The sequence below is a fragment of the Phycodurus eques genome, chromosome 11 (genome assembly GCF_024500275.1).
Source record: "Phycodurus eques isolate BA_2022a chromosome 11, UOR_Pequ_1.1, whole genome shotgun sequence".
In the NCBI taxonomy this organism is placed as follows: Eukaryota; Metazoa; Chordata; class Actinopteri; order Syngnathiformes; family Syngnathidae; genus Phycodurus; species Phycodurus eques.
In genome coordinates this window covers 3,937,480-3,960,739 of record NC_084535.1, presented here as the reverse complement: position 1 = coordinate 3,960,739, position 23,260 = coordinate 3,937,480, and the positions used below count along the sequence as shown (strand labels likewise).

At 43.4% G+C, this 23,260-nt stretch overlaps 1 protein-coding gene across 1 annotated transcript; it reads right to left on the bottom strand.

Moving 5' to 3' along the window:
- Nucleotides 1–19,213: 19,213 nt before the first annotated feature.
- Nucleotides 19,214–22,483, bottom strand: LOC133409894 (uncharacterized). The gene is made up of 6 exons (XM_061690457.1): nucleotides 22,194–22,483; nucleotides 21,579–21,701; nucleotides 21,270–21,334; nucleotides 21,080–21,189; nucleotides 20,098–20,963; nucleotides 19,214–19,674 (listed from the first exon to the last, which is right to left on the bottom strand). Exons 1-6 carry the CDS (start codon nucleotides 22,327–22,329, stop codon nucleotides 19,562–19,564), a joined length of 1,413 nt encoding a protein of 470 aa, XP_061546441.1. The 5' UTR covers nucleotides 22,330–22,483; the 3' UTR covers nucleotides 19,214–19,561.
- Between the last annotated feature and the right edge of the window lie 777 nt (nucleotides 22,484–23,260).

Here is a 23,260-nt window from a genome sequence, read left to right as displayed (position 1 = left end):
TAATTTTATCGAATGATTTGTTAGTATATTATTCTTATTATTATTACATTATAAATAATAAAATACAAAATAAGAGTGAATGATAGTATTACTACATATTTTACATATATTTATCCATCATTCCTTTTTATTAATTTAATTCATTAAATCGAGTTAATTGTTTTGTAAATAATAAAATATTTATTCTATATATATATATTGTATATATTTCCATTTTTGTATTTATGTTATGAAATGTTAATTAGAGTTCCATTAATTCTAAATAATAAAATAGCAACTTAGAATGAATGAATTGAAACAACAAATTGTCACCATGTATTTATTTATCGTGTTGAATTTATTTTTTCATTGCTCACATTGCTTTATTTTAATAAAAAAAAAAATTGGAGAATATAATTTTTGCAAATCAATATTTTGGTATTTATCTGATCAAATAATTGTTTTCATAATTTTAATAAATTAGAAGTAACAAAATCCAAATTAGAATCCCCCTTTGAACTTTTTTGGTTTTTGCCTCCAAACATCCTGGCCCGTTTGTCCGATTTTAAAGAAAGAAATAAAATAAAAAATGAAATGCGGAAGAAGACGCGCACACACAAAGCTGCAAATAGCCAGCAGCGCTCGGATACAAGAAACACAAAGTTAAGTAAAGACAAATGCGTACGCTATGCGCTCCCGCATGCACACACGCGCACGAACACACGCACGCGCACGCAGGCCTGCCGTCCATCCAATCCGAGCGCCTTTGATTAGATTAGACGTTATTAATGGAGGGCCTGCGAGGCGAGCAGACAGCGGGGTCGCGGCGAGTTTAATTCCATTCCGGGCTAACCCGATTTGGCCTGATGCGATTGTTATTGCCCTGCCTGGTGCGAGATGTTTAGAGGAAACAATAGCGGCCGTAACACATCCAGACGTCGCGCTCGAGGAGGGTCGCCCGGGGTCGCCCGGGGTCGCCCGGCGCGCACCGCCCGCGACGCTTCTTCCTGTCGCTGTGGCGGACGATGATGCGCTGGGACGAAGTCACTTCAAACGTACTTTTGCTGTTGAGCATTTTCCGCTCGGGCTTATCGTCAACGATAATCTCGTTAAACGCAGGTTTAGCGTTTCAACCGAGGATTCCGCGTTTAAACCAGGTTCATCGTTTCAAAGTTAGGGATTCAAATATATGTTAGAAGAGTAAAGTTCGGAAGTTAGAAAGATCGTAGCTTGGGTTCGGACTTGGGACATTTCAAGTCAGTGTCAAACTTCGTTGTCATCATCGACGTTTTCTTTTTTGGCTTCTCGGCAATCATTTTCTTGTTTAACATTATGAAGCCGAAACAAAAGGCAATAAAACTGGACAAATGTCAAAGTTCAAAATGTTTTCCGAGTTTTCGGACACTTTCGTCGGACTTCTATTCAGGAGTGTCGGATAGTAGGCAAGTCTGCTGTGACTTTTAAAATGATTATTATTTTTTTTAAATCCATCGCTTGCCATTTCAGTACGAGCGCTGACTTTGGCACGTAGGAACTCGGTTGGAAATCTCCTCAAAATCGTAAGCGGACGTCCAGCGAGCCTCTCTTTTTCCGACCATCGGAACCAGGGGGAGGTTTTCACGTCCAAACGTTCCCGGCGGAGACGTTCACGCTACGCGGCGTCGGTGTCACGCGGCGCCTGACGTTTCAGTCCGCACCTCATCAGGACGGCGAGTGGAAAAAAAAGGCCCGTTGTGTCTGGTATCCGGTGTGGGCCCCCGCCCCCGTGACGGACGGCTTCGGCTGGAGCGGCATGTGACCTCGCTGATTGCACGCGAGTTTCGAGCCTGATAAGATCGCAAACGCAATCAGGAGGGAGAGACATCGGATTCCCGCTCTGGAACTTAGTCGGAAAAATGTATGTGACGCAAATGAAACCGATTCAACTCAACGTATCGCCTCAGGGCCAGCATGGTGCGCTCGCGGCTGCGCGCCTGCCTCACCGCTCTGAGGTTCTGGGTTCGAACCTTGGCTTCAGTCTGCATGCACGTTAGGCTCATTGAAGACCCAGACGTGGGTTCGGGGTTTTAAATTAGGGATTGAAGCCGTGGTTCGGGTTTCAAACCGGGGTTGGGGTTAAAAGGTCAGGGTTAGGGTTTGCAGTTGTGGTTTCAAATTAAGGTTAGGGTTTCAAGCCAAAGTAAGGTATCAAGTGGTGTTTTAAAGTAGGATTTCAATCCAGCGTTAGGGTTGTGAATCTGAATTTCAGACCTAGTTTAGCCAGGGGGCGCTACGTCACACTGGACGTCCAAAACAAACTTTTAAGGGGATAAAGGCCGGGCTCGAACACGTCCTGCGTGTCATTCGGGGTACGGTGTTTGGCGGCCAATACTGAACATTTGACAAACGGGTCCGTGTCTGTGTGGTCACACGTGTGGAACGTCAGCACGGACTGTGAAAAAGAAACCAGGTGATTCCCAGCGGTTATCTCTCTCTCTTTTTTTTTTTTTTTTTTGGCAGATAACAACCATGACTTGTTTGTTTAACTTTTTCACCCTCCCCCCTCCCCCACCCCCCCGCCACCAAGGCCATGAAACTAGAGACTCCCGACTCCCCTGCTCTGTGTTCACCTGGTCGTCACGGTAACCCCACAACACGGGGGCGGCCGTGAATGAAATTCCTGCATGTCATCAATCGCCTGCCAACAAAGCGGCGACTGTTGTGGAGGTTGTGGGCGGGGGGGGGGGGGGGGGCGGGGGACGGTAGGTTCAGCATGCCAGCCGAATCTGAATCTGAGGGCCCGGCGTTCATTCAGGGGCTGGCGAGGGGCCGACGACACACTGGATGTTTACGCGGTCCTCCGACACTGCCGCTGATTTGGTTGAAGTTTAGCGAGAGACGGGACAAAACCTTCTGGACCAGCTTGAAGACCACGTCGAGGAATGCGTGTGCGCAAACACACCACACTACGGTCATGTGATATTCACTTTGACCACTAAGGTTAGGGGTCAGTGTCGGGATTGAGGTTGAAGGGTTAGGGCAGCAGTCCCAACCGTTTTTTTGTTTAGTTTTTTTTTTGCGCCACAAACCGGTGCCAATGGACATTGTGCTGCTCCTTCTTATGTCGGCGCCTTGGCCACCTGGGGGCAGTATAGTACAGACATACGGATATACACGGAGGCAGTCACAGCTTCTCAGTAAGCCTAGTAAGATCAGTCGTTCCTCACTGATGCTTTCCATTAGCTCGTCTATGGCGTTTTGCATTGTTTGTTAGCATTTAAGCAAAATGTACTTTTTTTTTAATTATTTTTTTTTAAATTGTGATGCAGACGGTGTCAAGTGTTATTTTGAGTATATGCCGCTGCGGGCCCCAAAAAAATGGAAGGTGGGCCATTGTCCGGACACCCTGGGCTACGGCGTCGTTTAGTGCGGAGTGTATATTTCTAAAGTCGACCACCTGAGTTTGTACACTTGGTAATTGGGGCGAACGTTTGCCCGTGAAGCTTCTTTATCGGCACGGCCTTGGACTGCGTGACCAGTGTTGGCATCTGTGCGCCTGCTTTGGAGGCGTGGCCGCGTTGAGACAAGTGCGCACGTGCGGGTGACGGCAAGCGCGCTTAGACCCAAAGCGCTGTTGTGCTTTGTGCAGGATGCATTTGCAAATATTTATCACGTATAATATTTAGTGTGTGGACACTACAGCAGGTAAACCTGCATAATAGTATGTGCCGTGACGGCATCTAAGATAGGAGAATTCTGCTTTTATGCTTGGGAAGTTCTCTAATATTTTAAACCTCTCATGTAGGAAATTACAGATTGCAAATTATTATTATTATCTTATTATTATTATTTATGATGATAAAATATACATTTTTATTTTTAGATTGTTACTTTTGAATGTTTACATTTGGTTTTAATAGTAAGTCATAGTAAGTAATAAGTATAGTATATACTGATATATACTTACTATAGTATAGTAATAAGTATAGATATATTTAGATTTGATAGATTATAATAATATATACTTTAATTATATATATATATATATATATATATATATATATATATATAATACAAATATTTAACACGTTGATAACAATATTTTTCATTTAAAATATAAGATTTTTAGATTGTGAGAAGAAAAAAAACGATAACACAGGGGGACACGACAATATATATATTTATAATAATATACATATATTATAAATATTAATATTTATTATATTTTAAATATACTTTTTAAATTGCTATATGTTATTTCGTGAACATTTTGGATTGTTACATTTTTGCACCATATCGTATCACTTGATTTGAGGACAAAAGAGTTGCACTAGAGGTCACTGTTGTAACTGTGAACAACAGCCTGCGTTCAACGGAGACCTGAATCCGAAATGAACATTTTTGCCAATGATTTATGAATATGTTGTATTACCCTGCTGCTCATCTATAGGCAAAAGAAAAGTAAAATACAATGCATGCATTTTAGATGATGTAGAAATAATAGAAACTGAGATATAGACTTTGGTCTCATCCTAAACTTTTCAGCCATCAGTGCAAATAAAATCCAGTTTTCTCAATTTCATAAATTAAACTCTTCTTTGATGTAATGCTGACCTGTGGTCTGGTGGTGCAGAGCAGGGGGGTCTTTAATATTTCAAATGGTAAAGGAGTAAATGTGATGCATTACGCAGAGCTCATAAATATCAAATATATGACCAGCACAATATGTGTGTACTTTTAGCTACTTCCAGGCACTGTAAACAAACAATAATAGTACATTTTAAACTGTTCGTGTGGGTGTTTAAAAAATTAAAAATATATATATATATATGAGTAAATATGGTTATTGTATTTGAAGCCCTTTTTAAAAGTGTGGCGGCGTAAAGGTAATTCATCATTAGATCGGACGTGCGGCTGCCTGGCTGTGAAATACATCACCTGCTATTAATCATTCATAGGCTCCATCTGTGCATTTCCAGTTCTATAATACACACGAGTCGTGCACTCTTGAAAGGAGGAGAAGAAGAAGAAGAAGAAGAAGAAGAAGAAGAAGAAGCCTTTTCTTTTCACTTCACTGCACATTTTGGTCGCGATCCACCAGTTGAGAATCCCCACAGTGGCACAAAAAGTCAAAATAAATTCCCCAATCTGCACGTGCACATTTTGCGGAAAATATTGCGCCTAACTGAGGTAACCGACTTTCTGACTGAATAAGTAATGAACTAACTAACTCAATAAGTAACACATGAACTAACTTGCTAACTACCTGACCGACTAAGTAACTCATAAACTAGAACTGAGTCTGACCAACTAGTGAAGTTACTGACTGACCGACCAACTGACAAACTAACTAACTGACAGGCTCACCTAGCAACTAATGAACTGCCGAAGTAACTCACGAAGTAACTAACATACAGACTGACTGATTAGGATCGTTAAATGGATTAAAAAAAAAAAAAAAAAGTATATATATATTTTTTTAATGTTATTTCTCCAGCAATCTTGACAACCCAGCACGGCTTAATGAACGGAGGAGAGACGGCGTCAGAACAAAAGGCGCGGAGGCACTCGCACAAAAGGAAACACAAGCTCGGACACACGCATGCGGCGAGCGCCATCCGCCATCCTGGCGAGCGCTAATCGAAACCACCGGCGGCGCCCGCGACAAATAACGCTCGCTCGGGCTTCTCGCTAACAAACAGACGAGTTGTTGAGGATTTTGGCAGCGCTTGAAGAGAACGTGCTCGCATCCACAGACTGCTGCTGCGGGGTCAAATCCACCCCCCCCCCAAAAAAAGGGTGAAAAAAACGGAAAACAAATATGTGTTTCTGTGAAGCCTCCATAAATCATCAGATTCCGAGTGGGAGTGTTTGGTGCGTTACGGAAGTCTCCTGAGCCTCCACATCCTTAAAGTTGATCAACTGAGTCAAATGCGATTTAATTTCATGTATCATAAATCATATATATTTAAAGTACTTCATCATCCACTACTTAAAGTACAAATTCGACTGATTTTCAATCAAATCTAAAATAAGAAGGCCTGAGATTTATTCCTTTACGTAAAATCAATGTAATGAGTGAGGGGAAAAAAACAAATTGGGATAGTGCCCCACCAGATTCATCAGATAGTGCTGTGGTGAAAAAAAGCAACGTTGTAAATGTAAAATATGTTAGGTGTGAGATATGTATTGATTTTTAATAACCACGATGGCCCGTTTGACTAAATTTGGTCAAGGTGGACATTTTACGGGAGCATAAAAGAATTCATTTAACTTCACATCAATGTAATAGATGAGGGGAAAAAAACTATTTTGATTTAGAAATCGATTTTTCATCAGGGACAAGTGGGGCAGTGGCCCACCAGATCCAGCAGATGCTAGTGTGGTGGAAAAAGAGATGTTGAAGTGGGAAAATCTGGGATGTTTTAAAACGACTGTGTATAAACTTGGGGGAAATGGCTAATGATGACTCGCAAATGTCTAGAAAACTCCTGTTTGTGTTAAAAAAAAAGACAACTTTCTTACTACCAAGGGTCAGTATAATACTTACAATATAAATACATAAAGACGGAGTAAATAAGTCATTGTTTGCCTGTGAGTATTGTTGTATTGTGTGCTCACGTGTTGCTGCACTGCTTGTGTTCAAATAGAAGCTGCGGAAAGGTTCATAATTACCGCAACATCAATGTTGGTTCTGTTCGTGCGTCTGTGGCGCTTTACATTGTGTTTAGCATTAAGCTAGCAAACTTTCGTAAGGCAAACTTATGTGGTTTGGTTAAATACATAACAAGTCACGTAATTTCTTGTGTATAATGCGCATTCCCCCCCCCCCCAAAAATGTCAAAAGTCAATGGTACGCATTATAGATAGGTATAGGGGGAAAATGAAAACAAATTTCCCATGATATAAATATATGCCGCCATCTAGAGGTTATGAAAAAGCTGTACACTTTCATTCCAATATGCAACCGCCACCTAGAGGTTATAGAACATATTCCATGATGACAGGGGTACGTATATACACATATATGTACAGTTGTGCTCATAAGCTTACATACCTTGGCAACATTTGTGAAATATTTATTTATTTTTTAAAAAATATGACTGCAACAACCATCATTCATTTCTTTATGGTTATGTTGTGTTTAATGATCATGCTTTTCTGAAATGCTTGACAGTTTCATTTGAATTCCATTAAAATAAATGTGTTTCGCCTGGCCCGTCATGCTTTCTTGAAAGAATTGTACCCATCTTATAAATTCTGCCTGGGTAATCAAACATATGAGCACAACTGCGTGTTTTCTCGTTTACTAAATAAAAGTAGGGCTGTGAATTTCAAAATAAGAGCAAGTAAATAGAAAGTATTACATGTTCAAATAAAGTGCTTAACTTCAGAATTTTGTGGGGGAAAAACTAACAAAATACAGATAATACTTCGTTTTTATCATATGGGTACAAACAAAATCCATCCATCCATCCATCCATCCATCCATTTTCTGAGCCGCTTCTCCTCATTAGGGTCGCGGGCGTGCTGGAGCCTATCCCAGCTGTCGTCGGGCAGGAGGCGGGGTACACCCTGAACTGGCTGCCAGCCAATCGCAGGGCACATACGAACAAACAACCATTCGCACGCACATTCATGCCTACGGGCAATTTAGAGTCTCCAATGAATGCATGTTTTTGGGATGTGGGAGGAAACCGGAGTGCCCGGAGAAAACCCACGCAGGCACGGGGAGAAGATGCAAACTCCACACAGGCGGGGCCGGGGACTGAACCCGGGTCCTCAGAACTGTGAGGCTGACGCTCTAACCAGTCGTCCACCGTGCCGCCAGAAACAAAATCATGCATTGTAAAAATGCATTATACATAGGTAGAAGTGTTTTCCAGAATTCTGAGGTCAACTATTATACATGGGTGCGCATTATACACGAGAAATGACGGTAATTGTCTTTTGTTTTATCTCTGGTTTTACTGTAAACTTAAACAAGTCGGGTCACTCCTAAGTCAAGGTACCGCTGTAAAAATATCGCAAAAGACTATGTATCTTTCGCTGGGCACTAACTGTCCCTCACGCTGCGAACAATTCTCAAGTAGGCGAGTTTTGGAATGGCGAAACGGGCGAGGGGTTGACTGTACACTAGTATACGTTTACTTGGGCTTTTCCAGGCAGCTTTGCGTTAATTGGATGGGCAAGAGAGCGCTTTTAACAGACTCAAACTCATGCAGGCGCACGCAGACAAGTCAACACGCGTTCGTCACGTGCAAAACGCATCGAGTTTGTCATGAGCTGCGAGGGGGGGATGTAAAAAAAAAAAAAGAGACATGGGAGCTAATTGGCAGCTGAGAACGTTAACACCTGCAAACAGCCCGCCGTTTTATACGCGCACACACACACACACACACACACACATAGAAAACAAAGGGCGACCAGTGAAGCAGAAGAAAAGTGAGAGGAGGAGGTGTCATTGGGCGAGGCTGACAGGCAATGATTGATGTTCGCCCATCACGCTTACGCCTGACACTTTCCCCTCCTTCCCACCGTCCCTCCATCTGCAACAAAGTCATCCGCGTGTGTGCGTGCGTTCCAGCCTGAAAGCCATTCAATCAAGACACACGGAGGCTCTCTGCGTGGCGGCGCTACAGCCAGATTGCTGACGAGACACAAGAAGAGGCGTGAGGGAGGGAGTGCATTTCACATGCAGATTAAAATCCCGCCATGATAACCTTTAGCGCACGTGTGTGTGTGTGTGTGTGTGTGTGCGTGGCCACATGTAAACAAGCCTTCGATGTCAGAGTGGCTTGTGCGACATGTTTCTGTGCTGTTGGTATACACGAGCACCTTCAGGAGGGTGACTCGTCGAAGGGCAATAGAAGCACCCGAATGTATTATTATTATTTTTTTATTTTTTATTTTTATTTTTAAGAAGTAGTATATATATATATTTTTTTCATCACAAAAAGTCATCATCGCACAATATTAAAGTTGTGAGCAAACAAGGGGGGAAAAAAAACAGTATACTTTCAAGAAAAAGTCGAAATCGTACGGAATACAATTTTATAAATGAAACAAATTTGAGGGAGCATACAATAAAACAAAACAAAACAGTAAATGTTTGTGAAAAACTCATAGATTCGAGATGGAAAAACGCGTTTGAGAAAAATATATGAGTAGAAAATATGGTATTCTAAAATGCTATTCTATTTTCAAGAAAAAAGTACTTTTTTTTATGACAAAGGTTGTGTATTTCTGAGGAAAGAAAATCCGAAGCGTATCAGAAAAATTCAGAATTTAACGAGAATAAAGCCATAAAAAAGTCAAGAGGCAAAAGTTAAAAAAAAACAACAAATAATCATAACCTTGCACTCTTATGAAAGTACACATTTCCTATATACATATAAAAAAGTCACAACCTTACAAGAGAACAAGGAATAACTTTATGGGAATACATTTGTATTATTTGGGAGCAGAAACAAGTAGCATTCTTACAAAAAAGTTCATTTTACAAAAGATTACAAAGATTTTTGGGAGAAGATTTGATATTTTTGAGAAAGAAAAATCCTAATCTTACATAAGTACATTTTTATATTTTTAAGAAAAACAGACAGAAAAAGGTGAATATTTATCTTGAAAAGAAATCTTAACCTTTCAATAATAGTTTTCAAGAATATTGACAATACTTTCAAGAAACAAGTCCCACATTTTTCGAGAGAGAGTCCTATTTTCAAGAAAAAGAAGTACTGTATATTTTGAGAAAAAGGCTGTAATTTTGCAAACATTTTTATTTTTGGAGGAAAAATGTATAATATTACAAGTGCCGAAATAAAGACACTTTGTTGCTTTGTTTTCTGGCGTAGTCCACATTATTAACGTGGCGCAAATGCTTTTTTCTTGAAAGTACTTTATTCCCCCCCCCGAAGAATACAACTTTAACCTCATAGTGTATTCTTTTTTTTCTTTTCAGTCTGGCTCCAACACTCATTGGTAAAATAATGATAACAATGTAATAATCTACTGTAAATATACGAAGCAATGTTGAGTCGAGCGCTTTACAAATAAAAAGTCTCGAGTCTGAGCAAATTCCCACAACGACTTGCTTACTTCTGAGTCCGTTTTAAAACAACACTGAAAGGAAACTCTGCAGTCCTGGGAGCAAGCAAGATCTTTGATGGAAATGTTTCATTTCTTTTGCTCCCCGAGCAGCGGCTTCTTTAGCTGCTCTGCGGAGTCGATACGTTTGCTTCGGCTCGTCTTATTTGACTGGGGAGCGCCGATTTGCCTCGGAGGGGGATTGTGCTCGCAAACACTGCTTATTTATTCATTTGCACTTCTTGCCTTTCTTGTCTGTGAGCCAACGTTACAGAAAAAGAAATGGTTGCGCCCCTGTACAACGTTTGGATCTGCCCTAACATTGAGCTCCGGGGCCAGCTTTGCAGCTAAAACTCCGTTGGTAGCACCGCGTGGAACGTTAGAAAAAAACAAAACAAAAAAAAAACATCTGCCCCGGCATCGGCCGATGCCAAATTGGTTGGAAATGTCTGTCATTAGCGGACGCATGAAAAGGTCTTAAAGAGCTATGCATATAATGGAATAGGAAGTCAGCCATTTTGGTTTGAAGCAGCCATTTCATACTCAAGGCATGCGCCCTGGCAAATTGGAGGCGGGTGAAAGAAAAGTTTCACCAATTGATGTGAGATTGGGTGGCTATAGCTATCATAACAGGGCGCACCAAAAAGTCTCAAGGGCGCTGGACCGAAATTGAAGAGGAAGGCGGCCATTTTGGTTTGCAACAGACATTTCACACGCAGACGTAGCCTCTGGAAAGTTAGAAAGAAATTCAGCCCCTAACGCCAGTTTCACCAATTGACGTGAGATTGGGTGGATATGTCTATCATAACAGGACGCATCAAAAAGTCTCAAGGGCGCTGGACCGAAATTGAAGAGGAAGGCGGCCATTTTGGTTTGCAACAGACATTTCACACGCAGACGTAGCCTCTGGAAAGTTAGAAAGAAATTCAGCCCCTAACGCCAGTTTCACCAATTGACGTGAGATTGGGTGGATATGTCTATCATAACAGGACGCATCAAAAAGTCTCAAGGGCGCTGGACCGAAATTGAAGAGGAAGGCGGCCATTTTGGTTTGCAACAGACATTTCACACGCAGACGTAGCCTCTGGAAAGTTAGAAAGAAATTCAGCCCCTAACGCCAGTTTCACCAATTGACGTGAGATTGGGTGGATATGTCTATCATAACAGGACGCATCAAAAAGTCTCAAGGGCGCTGGACCGAAATTGAAGAGGAAGGCGGCCATTTTGGTTTGCAACAGACATTTCACACGCAGACGTAGCCTCTGGAAAGTTAGAAAGAAATTCAGCCCCTAACGCCAGTTTCACCAATTGACGTGAGATTGGGTGGATATGTCTATCATAACAGGACGCATCAAAAAGTCTCAAGGGCGCTGGACCGAAATTGAAGAGGAAGGCGGCCATTTTGGTTTGCAACAGACATTTCACACGCAGACGTAGCCTCTGGAAAGTTAGAAAGAAATTCAGCCCCTAACGCCAGTTTCACCAATTGACGTGAGATTGGGTGGATATGTCTATCATAACAGGACGCATCAAAAAGTCTCAAGGGCGCTGGACCGAAATTGAAGAGGAAGGCGGCCATTTTGGTTTGCAACAGACATTTCACACGCAGACGTAGCCTCTGGAAAGTTAGAAAGAAATTCAGCCCCTAACGCCAGTTTCACCAATTGACGTGAGATTGGGTGGATATGTCTATCATAACAGGACGCATCAAAAAGTCTCAAGGGCGCTGGACCGAAATTGAAGAGGAAGGCGGCCATTTTGGTTTGCAACAGACATTTCACACGCAGACGTAGCCTCTGGAAAGTTAGAAAGAAATTCAGCCCCTAACGCCAGTTTCACCAATTGACGTGAGATTGGGTGGATATGTCTATCATAACAGGACGCATCAAAAAGTCTCAAGGGCGCTGGACCGAAATTGAAGAGGAAGGCGGCCATTTTGGTTTGCAACAGACATTTCACACGCAGACGTAGCCTCTGGAAAGTTAGAAAGAAATTCAGCCCCTAACGCCAGTTTCACCAATTGACGTGAGATTGGGTGGATATGTCTATCATAACAGGACGCATCAAAAAGTCTCAAGGGCGCTGGACCGAAATTGAAGAGGAAGGCGGCCATTTTGGTTTGCAACAGACATTTCACACGCAGACGTAGCCTCTGGAAAGTTAGAAAGAAATTCAGCCCCTAACGCCAGTTTCACCAATTGACGTGAGATTGGGTGGATATGTCTATCATAACAGGACGCATCAAAAAGTCTCAAGGGCGCTGGACCGAAATTGAAGAGGAAGGCGGCCATTTTGGTTTGCAACAGACATTTCACACGCAGACGTAGCCTCTGGAAAGTTAGAAAGAAATTCAGCCCCTAACGCCAGTTTCACCAATTGACGTGAGATTGGGTGGATATGTCTATCATAACAGGACGCATCAAAAAGTCTCAAGGGCGCTGGACCGAAATTGAAGAGGAAGGCGGCCATTTTGGTTTGCAACAGACATTTCACACGCAGACGTAGCCTCTGGAAAGTTAGAAAGAAATTCAGCCCCTAACGCCAGTTTCACCAATTGACGTGAGATTGGGTGGATATGTCTATCATAACAGGACGCATCAAAAAGTCTCAAGGGCGCTGGACCGAAATTGAAGAGGAAGGCGGCCATTTTGGTTTGCAACAGACATTTCACACGCAGACGTAGCCTCTGGAAAGTTAGAAAGAAATTCAGCCCCTAACGCCAGTTTCACCAATTGACGTGAGATTGGGTGGATATGTCTATCATAACAGGACGCATCAAAAAGTCTCAAGGGCGCTGGACCGAAATTGAAGAGGAAGGCGGCCATTTTGGTTTGCAACAGACATTTCACACGCAGACGTAGCCTCTGGAAAGTTAGAAAGAAATTCAGCCCCTAACGCCAGTTTCACCAATTGACGTGAGATTGGGTGGATATGTCTATCATAACAGGACGCATCAAAAAGTCTCAAGGGCGCTGGACCGAAATTGAAGAGGAAGGCGGCCATTTTGGTTTGCAACAGACATTTCACACGCAGACGTAGCCTCTGGAAAGTTAGAAAGAAATTCAGCCCCTAACGCCAGTTTCACCAATTGACGTGAGATTGGGTGGATATGTCTATCATAACAGGACGCATCAAAAAGTCTCAAGGGCGCTGGACCGAAATTGAAGAGGAAGGCGGCCATTTTGGTTTGCAACAGACATTTCACACGCAGACGTAGCCTCTGGAAAGTTAGAAAGAAATTCAGCCCCTAACGCCAGTTTCACCAATTGACGTGAGATTGGGTGGATATGTCTATCATAACAGGACGCATCAAAAAGTCTCAAGGGCGCTGGACCGAAATTGAAGAGGAAGGCGGCCATTTTGGTTTGCAACAGACATTTCACACGCAGACGTAGCCTCTGGAAAGTTAGAAAGAAATTCAGCCCCTAACGCCAGTTTCACCAATTGACGTGAGATTGGGTGGATATGTCTATCATAACAGGACGCATCAAAAAGTCTCAAGGGCGCTGGACCGAAATTGAAGAGGAAGGCGGCCATTTTGGTTTGCAACAGACATTTCACACGCAGACGTAGCCTCTGGAAAGTTAGAAAGAAATTCAGCCCCTAACGCCAGTTTCACCAATTGACGTGAGATTGGGTGGATATGTCTATCATAACAGGACGCATCAAAAAGTCTCAAGGGCGCTGGACCGAAATTGAAGAGGAAGGCGGCCATTTTGGTTTGCAACAGACATTTCACACGCAGACGTAGCCTCTGGAAAGTTAGAAAGAAATTCAGCCCCTAACGCCAGTTTCACCAATTGACGTGAGATTGGGTGGATATGTCTATCATAACAGGACGCATCAAAAAGTCTCAAGGGCGCTGGACCGAAATTGAAGAGGAAGGCGGCCATTTTGGTTTGCAACAGACATTTCACACGCAGACGTAGCCTCTGGAAAGTTAGAAAGAAATTCAGCCCCTAACGCCAGTTTCACCAATTGACGTGAGATTGGGTGGATATGTCTATCATAACAGGACGCATCAAAAAGTCTCAAGGGCGCTGGACCGAAATTGAAGAGGAAGGCGGCCATTTTGGTTTGCAACAGACATTTCACACGCAGACGTAGCCTCTGGAAAGTTAGAAAGAAATTCAGCCCCTAACGCCAGTTTCACCAATTGACGTGAGATTGGGTGGATATGTCTATCATAACAGGACGCATCAAAAAGTCTCAAGGGCGCTGGACCGAAATTGAAGAGGAAGGCGGCCATTTTGGTTTGCAACAGACATTTCACACGCAGACGTAGCCTCTGGAAAGTTAGAAAGAAATTCAGCCCCTAACGCCAGTTTCACCAATTGACGTGAGATTGGGTGGATATGTCTATCATAACAGGATGCATCAAAAAGTCTCAAGGGCGCTGGACCGAAATTGAAGAGGAAGGCGGCCATTTTGGTTTGCAACAGACATTTCACACGCAGACGTAGCCTCTGGAAAGTTAGAAAGAAATTCAGCCCCTAACGCCAGTTTCACCAATTGACGTGAGATTGGGTGGATATGTCTATCATAACAGGACGCATCAAAAAGTCTCAAGGACCCGTGCCCGAATTCAAGAGGAGGGCGGCCATTTTGGTTTGAAGCAGACATTTCACACGCAGAGGTGGCCTCTGGAAAGTTAGAAAAAATATTCTGCCCCTGACCGCAGTTTTACAGATCGATGCCAAAATGGGTGGACGTGTCTGTCTTAACAGGACGCACGAAAATGTCTCAAGGACCCATGCCCGAAATTGAAGAGCAAGTCGGCCATTTTGGTTTGAAGCGGTCATTTCGCACTCAAGACGCAACCTCTGTAAAGTTCGGAAGAAAAAAAAACATCAGCCGACACCAGTTCCACCAACTGCTGTGAAATTTGGTGGCTGTGTCTATCATAACAAGACCCATAAAAATCTCTCAAGGACCCATACAACAAATTGATCAGCAAGTCAGCCATTTTGGCCAAATTCCGGGGCTTGTACGCTTTGAGGGGAATTTGCCCAAAGGAGCTCCAATGTGAAGCACGTATGCTCGAGAGGTGGGTGACGCTACATTCCCAATCATTTGCGCACGTGCCATCAATGTGGGCGGAGCTTGCCGTCAAACTTTGATCATCATTTGAAGAATTTGGAAAGTTACAAGCTAGGGTTAGTTGATTTGTGTCAGGGAGAAATAACGCAAAAAACAATTCGAAATCTGCTTTTTTGTGAACTGATTCTGAGATCGTCTCGCCCAGCCGTCGTTAACAGTCAGCTCGTCTCCATCTGCTCCTCATTCGTCCTCTCGGGGAAGCTTGGACATGTCACTGTAGCGCGACCAAATGACCCCGGCCTAAAGCTGTCAACACACCATTACATCCCGCGCTGACTATTAAAGGCCAAGGGTGTGTGTGTGTGTTTTGAACAGGGAACGCAGGGGCGGCTTTAAGGCCAAAGCCATTGTAGCGCAAAGGTGTTGGCAGATATAAGCTGCAGGAATGCTCGTTGGCCCTGCGCGAGCTCGTCGACGTCGCCTTATCAGCACGCTTAATAAAGCACGGCGATGCCTGCGCATCAATACGGGGTCGCTCGCGAAAAATCCCCGCCGTCGAACGCGACGCGAAATTGTTGCGCGGGGTTCACTCGGGATCATAAATCCTTCCCAAAGAAATGTTTTGCCGCTACTCCCCTCCCATTCCAAAGCTGTGATTTAGTTGGAATAACAAGATTTTTATTTTTTTTTCTCCCCTTGCTTTTTTGACACGTCTGTCTTATCGCTTTCGACCGGGTGACGTTGACCTTCACACGACTTACTCGCCAGACATTCGGACCATTAACGACTTGTAAATTACAATGTTGTGTCAGCAAAATAAATGTCATGTTTTTTCCCCCTGCTCCTCACTCCCAACCTCTCGTAACGGGCTGCCTCGGCGAGTCTCGAAACAATCTCCAGCTGCTCCAAAACGCTGCTGCTCGAGCGCTGACTAGAAGTTCGGCGGAAGAGTTCGTAGACGAATTGAAAGTATAACATGAACAAGATAATGCAATGTGAATGCTGAAGAGCTGACGTCTAACAGAAACGCTGTCAATTATAAGTGGAATGTAGAAAAGGAGAGTTGGAAAAAACAAAATCAACCTGACATTGCGCCATGTAGATAGAGGATAGGAAAAAACAACAAGTTTTTTACTACTTTCCACAGGGAGGGAGGGCGGGCTGGAGGTGGTTGACGGTGGGGGTGTGAGCAGGGGAATTTGGCGAGGGGACGGGGTGTGTGTGTGTGTGGGGGGGGGGGCGTCATACCTGGGGGCCCGTGAATGGAGATCTCAGGTGAAGCGCTGTTGAAACAAATCTAAAGCTGCCTAATGACACGCACCGTGAAACTGGTCACAGGTCATTTAACGCCGCTGACAGCTTGCTGCCGCTCGCCTGTGCAAACGTGTGTTCGCGTGTGTGTGCAAAACACGAGGGGAATGCGCTGACTTGGAGGAGGAGACGAGATCGCAGCGATCACAGAGTGCGTGCATAACACGAAGGAGAAACGCACGCTTGTGCAAAAAGGAAGCCGAAGTCATTCACCAGGAGGTCATTAGGGGGCCGCACGGCAGCACGGCGGTCACCCGATGATATTATCCACCCGAGTACTGACGGGATCATAGCGTGCGTGCATAGCATGAGGAGAAAGCACACAAATATGGTTGCGGAGAAAGGAAGCTGATGTAACTCACCAGGAGGTCATTAGCGATGTTATCCGCTCAAGTACCGACTAGAACTAGGAGAAAGGACCATGCTGTGTATGCGTAGCATGAGAGGAGAATGGATGTAATCGCCGTTGCGGAGAAATTAGGCTGACGTCACTCACCAGGAGGCCGTTAATGATGTTATCTGCTCGAGTACTGACTAGAACTAAGAGAAGAGATTATGGTGTGTGTCTAAGGCATGAGACAATGCATACAATTATGGTTGTGGAGCAAGGAAGCCTGGAAATCATGCTATGTCATCTGCTTGAGTAATGACTAGAACTATCATAGTGTGCGTGCATAGCATGAGGAGAAAGAACACAAACATGGTTGTGGAGAAAGGAAGCCGAGGCCATTTGCGATGTTATTTGCTCGACGACTGACGCGAACTCGGAGAAGAGATCGTATCCAACTTTGACCTCCTGGGGAACGACATCAGCTACCTTTTTCCAAAACTGTGTATGCGTCCTCATTTCATGCTATGCACACACACACACGCACACGCACACACTATGATCTCCTCTCCTAGTTCTCGTCAGTGCTCGAGCAGATAATATCGGTCGGTGACTTCCTTATTCCCCCCCCCAAAAAAAAAGTTGTACGCATACTCCTATCAGGCTATGTAAACACACACGCGCACACACATAATGATCTCTTCTGCTAGTTCTCGTCAGTACTCGAGCTGATAACATTGCTAATTACCACCTGATTAGTGACGTCGCCTTCCTTGTGTGCCTTCTCCTCTCATGAACACACGCTACAATCTCTTCTCCTAGTTCTAGTTACTACTCGGGCAGATAATGTCACCAATGACATACAGCGCCTCCTCTGCACACCTGTTAGCTTCATCACATAGTTGAAATAAACCCCAGTCGTCATCGTAAAAAAGCATAATGGCGTTCATTCGGCTTTTGATGATGCGGCAAATGTCTCCGCGCTGAGATTTATGGTACAGGACTCGGAGGAAGATTTAATACTCCAAACACACCTGGGAAGTAAACTAAGGAGGCCTGTAGGGACCACAAAGGCAGACATTGTGCTCTCGGGCCAGCAGCCGAGCACAAATTATACGTCAAATTAAAATAATTCCTCATGTCTCAAAAACTGAACGTCCGCTCGGGCCTGTCAACGGCGCCCGAATAAGAACAGGTGCCAGCGAGGAGGCACCAACACCTGCGTGGAACCAACTTCTGTAAAATATTTGTCTTTTTTTTTCCAAGCTCCATCGGTGACACGAGGAAATCATGCAAAACAAATCAAGACGTGAAGCTTGCGTAGCGTACGAGAGCGCGGAGATAAAGTCAACCACTGTGCGGCCTTGTTTTCTTTCGTCTTCATGAACAGGATCGTCGTAGTTCTCCATATAAATACAGCATGCTGGCAATGTTAGTTGAATAAAGATGCTAAGATAGAAAATGAGATGACAGAGCAAAAGTCAACCACTGTCAATGGCCATGCAAAAATATTTGGAGAGTATTTTTGGAAAGCTGCAGATCAGTGTTTTTGTTGTTGTTGTTGTTGTTTTGTTCTTGGAATATTTTGGAAAAAATTTGGGAAGGTATGAGTATAATAATATTTTTTTTTTTTTTTTTTAATTATAAAGTGTATTTTTGAAAAAAGTTTTATACCTTTGCAACAGGTTTTATATTTCCAATTTTTAGAAATATATTCTCGATGAGTCATTTTCAAAAAACAAGTCATATACATTATTTATACATTTTAAAAAGAAAGTAGTATATATATATATATATATATATATATATAGTCATTTCTGAAAAAAAGTTGTAATTTCCAAAAAAGTCATGTTTTAAAAAAAAAAAAACAGAAGTCATATTTTAGAAACAAGGTCATACATTCCCAAAAACATATTTTCTGTTTGAAAAACAAAAGGTTGCATATTTGAAAAAGACATGCATTTTCCAAAGAAGTTGTATATCTGATAATTTTGTAAAATGTTGATATAGTAAAAGTTAAAATAAAATAAAAGTTGATTATTTCCAGAAAACGTTTATGAGAAAAAAAGTTTGGGGAAAAAAAAAAGTAATATTTCTAAAAAGAAATTATATTTCTGGAAAAAAAAGTGACATAAAAAAAAAAAAAAAAAAGTCATATATTAGAAAAATATATATTTCCCCCCAAAAGTTTATTTTCTGGTCACCCACCCCCTCCCAAAGTCATACATATTTGCAAAAAAGTCATACAAAATGTTCTTTACTAAGAAAAAATTGAATGTTTCCAGAAGAGAAGTGGCGTATTTTCAAAGTAACTAGTATATTTCCACAGGGCGGCGTTGAGTGCAAAGGAGCGTCCTGGTATGAGTGTTGAGTACTTACAGTACCCACAGTACATTGATTACCTTGGCGCCCACTCGGTCTTACGCACACACACACACACACACAAAGGAAAACTAAAAACATCTCCTCGGTGGAGTAAACCAAAGCAGCTTAGCAAAACAAAATGTTTATTTCTCAGTCATTTACATTCAGTGCAGTATGAACAGCCCTTCAAAAGGCGCACGGAAAAGATGGAAATGTGCAAAAATAAAGTGTCTACTTTGGTCTCAATGAAATGTATCACATTATTATCCAGTACTGCCACAGTACGCCAAAGATTCAAGAATTTGAAGTCATCGTCGGGAACATAAATCTGCAAAGACAGATGAGGGAAATACGAAAAATGTTTTCGATTGTCATCCCTGTGACTTGTCATTTGTCTTTTCAATAGCAACAGCAGCATGACGCCTGGAGTGTGGCTGTGTGTGTGTGTGTGTGTTGTTGTTGTTGTTTTCGTTGTTATTGTTTCTGTGTGTTCTGCAGCCTCTGCCGCCTCCTGGCCAAAGCTTCCTGCTTCTTGCGTTCGATTTCGGCCGCCGAGCACTTTACCGCCATCTGGCTGGTGACAAACACTGAAACAAGAAACCAAAAGAAAGAATAGTGAGAATGAAAACACTTTTTCAACACGATCAGAAGCACTGACCTCTCCATTTACAACCTAAATTCTAATATTTCTATCTGAAATTAGCATGAATTTGTTGGCAACAGATTCTCTTCATTTAATAATGTTTCTCGTGGCTGCAAATGTTTTTTTCTGTTTTTTTGTCCAATCAGATTTCAGCCACTATGTGTTGCCATGTCAAACTAACCTGCCCAGGGTCTTCAGAAATGACCAGTGCGGACCCATGGAAGTTCAACGATATTAACAAGGGGACTTTTAACCGCAGTGCTTGGCTTTTGTCCAGTATTAAAAGTTGGCGAGTCAGCACCCACGCTGCGTCCGTTCATTACAGGACGCACAAACGCTCCGCGTCGAACTGAAAGCGCGACGTTACCTTTTTTGCCGTTCGCCGTCGCCGCGTGGCACACGCTCCTCTTGAAGGCGGCCTGAGAAGTTTCCAGCGCGGCCGTCGCGCGGCCTCCCGCCGGGAGGCTCTTGGACACCGGAGCGTTCCTACCTCGGCGGACCCACGTTGCGCCGCTCGGTAAGGAATTAGAACGCGTGAAGCTGCGAGGTGACTTCCTGTTGCCGGGCGACGTTCGGCGAATTGGCAGAGGCGTGGTGGCGGTCTTGATGGGTTGGGAGAGCCTCTCCACGCTGTCGCACGCCTGGTAGAAGAGCGCGTCGTCGTCGTCCACGTCGTCCCATTTACAGTCGGAAATGTTTTTCTTGGACGTTTCTTGAACAGACGTTTGGAAGTGAGGGTTGGGCTCCAACTTGAAAGTGCTTCTGGTGGCGCGCTTAACTTTGGGACACAAGTCCCGCAGGCCACTCTGAGGAGAATTCCGGACCGGGCCGGAATCCGGGAAGGGCCGGTCGGGGTTCTGCATCAGGGCCAGCAAAGACGGATCGTTGAGCATGTCGTCATTTTCCCAGTCGTCGTCGTCAAAGTCGGCGCACTTGCTACTCGACGCCTCGACTTTCTCGGGACCGGGACTGGACTTGTTGGTCTGGCTTTTGTCCTGGGAAGATTTAGAGGAGACCTGGCTGAGGCCGGCGGTGACCTTCTGCGTGGACGAGTCGAAAAGCGCTCGCAGCTCGGCCTCGGTTTGGTTCAGCGACGACGTCTCTCTTAGTGTTTTGTTGATTTTGTTCTTTGATTCATTGTCGGCGTTTAGCTGGTCCAAGTCCTCCTTGTCCTGCTGCATGTTCTCGTCAAACTGCCGGGCCAGTTTGATCAGGTCCTCCACGCTGCTCTGCCTGGACAACGCAACCGTAATTGTATTTATTTATGTTTCTTACACACTCAGGATTTAGTGCAGCCCCTTCATTGTAAAATGCCTCAAAAAAGGAAAAGTTCCAAATTGCCGTCTCACCGAAAGGACTTCTTCCTCATTCTGGCTTTGGGCACCTTGGGCGTGGCGGGCGCGGGGCTGTCGCTGATCCACTGCCACAAAGGCGACCGCGGCCCTCGTGGGTTCGTGTCCTGCGAGACGCAAAATCCAACGGTGACTACGCGTGACCAGTTTAACACGAGGCTTCTTCGGCGGAAGAAGAGTCGCTGACCTTCGGCGCGATGCGGTTGACGATGTCGGCTATTTCCACCGTTTTGACATTCTTCAGCTCCCGCCCTGAAAACGAGGTAGTTTAACCGCCAATAAATCAGGAACAAGCAGGGATAAACCACAACTAAACATTGCACGAAACAGGCCCATCCCCTCAAAAATTGAAGCAAGACAAGAAACAGCGTCGGGCTATTATGACCAAACCATGTCAGACGTGTTCTTAAAAACACCTGGAAACTGTTTTAAAATATGTCTCTTTTAAAACGAGGTGGTGCTACCGTGAGTGTTTTTTTTTTTTTGGTTGATTTACCAGGGTTAGTGGGTGACCTGGAATCCCAAACGATGTCTTGAGAAGGATCCGCGTCGCCAGGAGAGTCTCCGTGGTTGAGTCCAAAGGATCTGATGTAGCCTCGGCGCTGGGGACTCTGCAGCGCTTTGCGGTTAACACCAACATGAAAACCGAGTTAATGTCATGTAGAATGTACATACAGTATCTACAACAAGGTCCAAAAGTACTGTTGGCCACCATGAAGGCCGGACAATTCAATTCAAGTTTATAAGTCAGGATGATTCCTTTTAATCGATTTTGAATGCAAGGCAATGGTGGGGAGGAAAAAAAGTTGGAAATATTGGTATCAGCAGAAAGAAAGCAAAATCCCACAAGAGGAAAATCAACAAAAAGCTAAACTTATTTTGAATATCATTACCATTTGCTTCTTTTTTTTTTTATGAGCAAAGAGGGAACAGAATATGTTGTCTTAATAGTTTAGTTGAATATGACTTTTTAGGACCACAATTCTATTTATTCTCCAAGAAAATGCCTCAGTAGTCTTTTTTGTTGTTGTTTTCCACGCGGAGCCCCCCCTCGCCAAAATGTTTGCCAAACAAAACAAGCGCGTCAATCAAGGCATAGCAAATAGTTCACCTTTACTGACGGTCGCTAACGACACATCGGCTTCCTTCTTGGCCGCGCCGTTGTTCTGACTTTTACCGTGACAAACTTTGGACGGAGACGGCGGCGGCGAAACGGTAGCAGTTGAGAGCGTCCTCGGCTCGGACATGGTGGCTTAAACCGCTGGGAGCGAAGCCACTTCTGCTCCACATTCTCCTACTGAGCGATTCGAAGCGATTCCAAACGGCGACAACACAATTATTTATTATTATTATTATTATTATATATTTTTTTGGGGGGGGGGGGGTGTTTTCGCCTTCATTCGAGTGACTCCATGCGCGCTGCCATATTTGTTTGTGACGTCATACGGAAGCCTGGAAGGTTTCGTAGCGAACGAAACGCTTCGCGAAGCAGTAGAAGAACTCATTTTTACGGACTCTTTTTAAATTTTTACCAATATGATTATAGTATCCGAACTGCAGGGACTCTCGTCTATGTTGGTGGTCAAACAGACACTAAATCATTGGACAAACTACTGAATGTGTCACATATTAACAGTGACTTGAAAGTAGTGACTTCATTTGATCATGTTCCAGCACTTTAATAGAGAGAAGAAGATTGTGTGGCATTGAAATAAAAGCCTTGGGGGGGACATAACAAAAGGATACTTTTGCCATCGTTCACAGCTATTTCCTAATTAGAGCACTAGATGGTGCTTGCATACTGCAATTTATTAGTGCTTGTCTATTGTATGGTTAATGGGGGAAAAAAAGCACACAACTCAATTAGTTTGACTAAAATCAGCGAAGGCATGTTTGTTGACAACACGCAGAGAATGTTTCACAAAAACTCAGGCTTTCATTTTGATCATTAGTTTTATGTATTAAACAAATGAATTATCATTCGACCAAAAAAAAAGTGATATATATTTTTTTGAACTCGTCATACAATTTAATTCGTTTTGTAAAAGAAAAAAGTAAAAATAAGTCAATGGGTGAATTTATAAAACAAATACAGTACTTGAAAAAATAGTTAGTCGAAGGATAGGCACTGACAGTCACATAATGAAAAAAAAAGAAAGAAAATATATATTTTGGTAA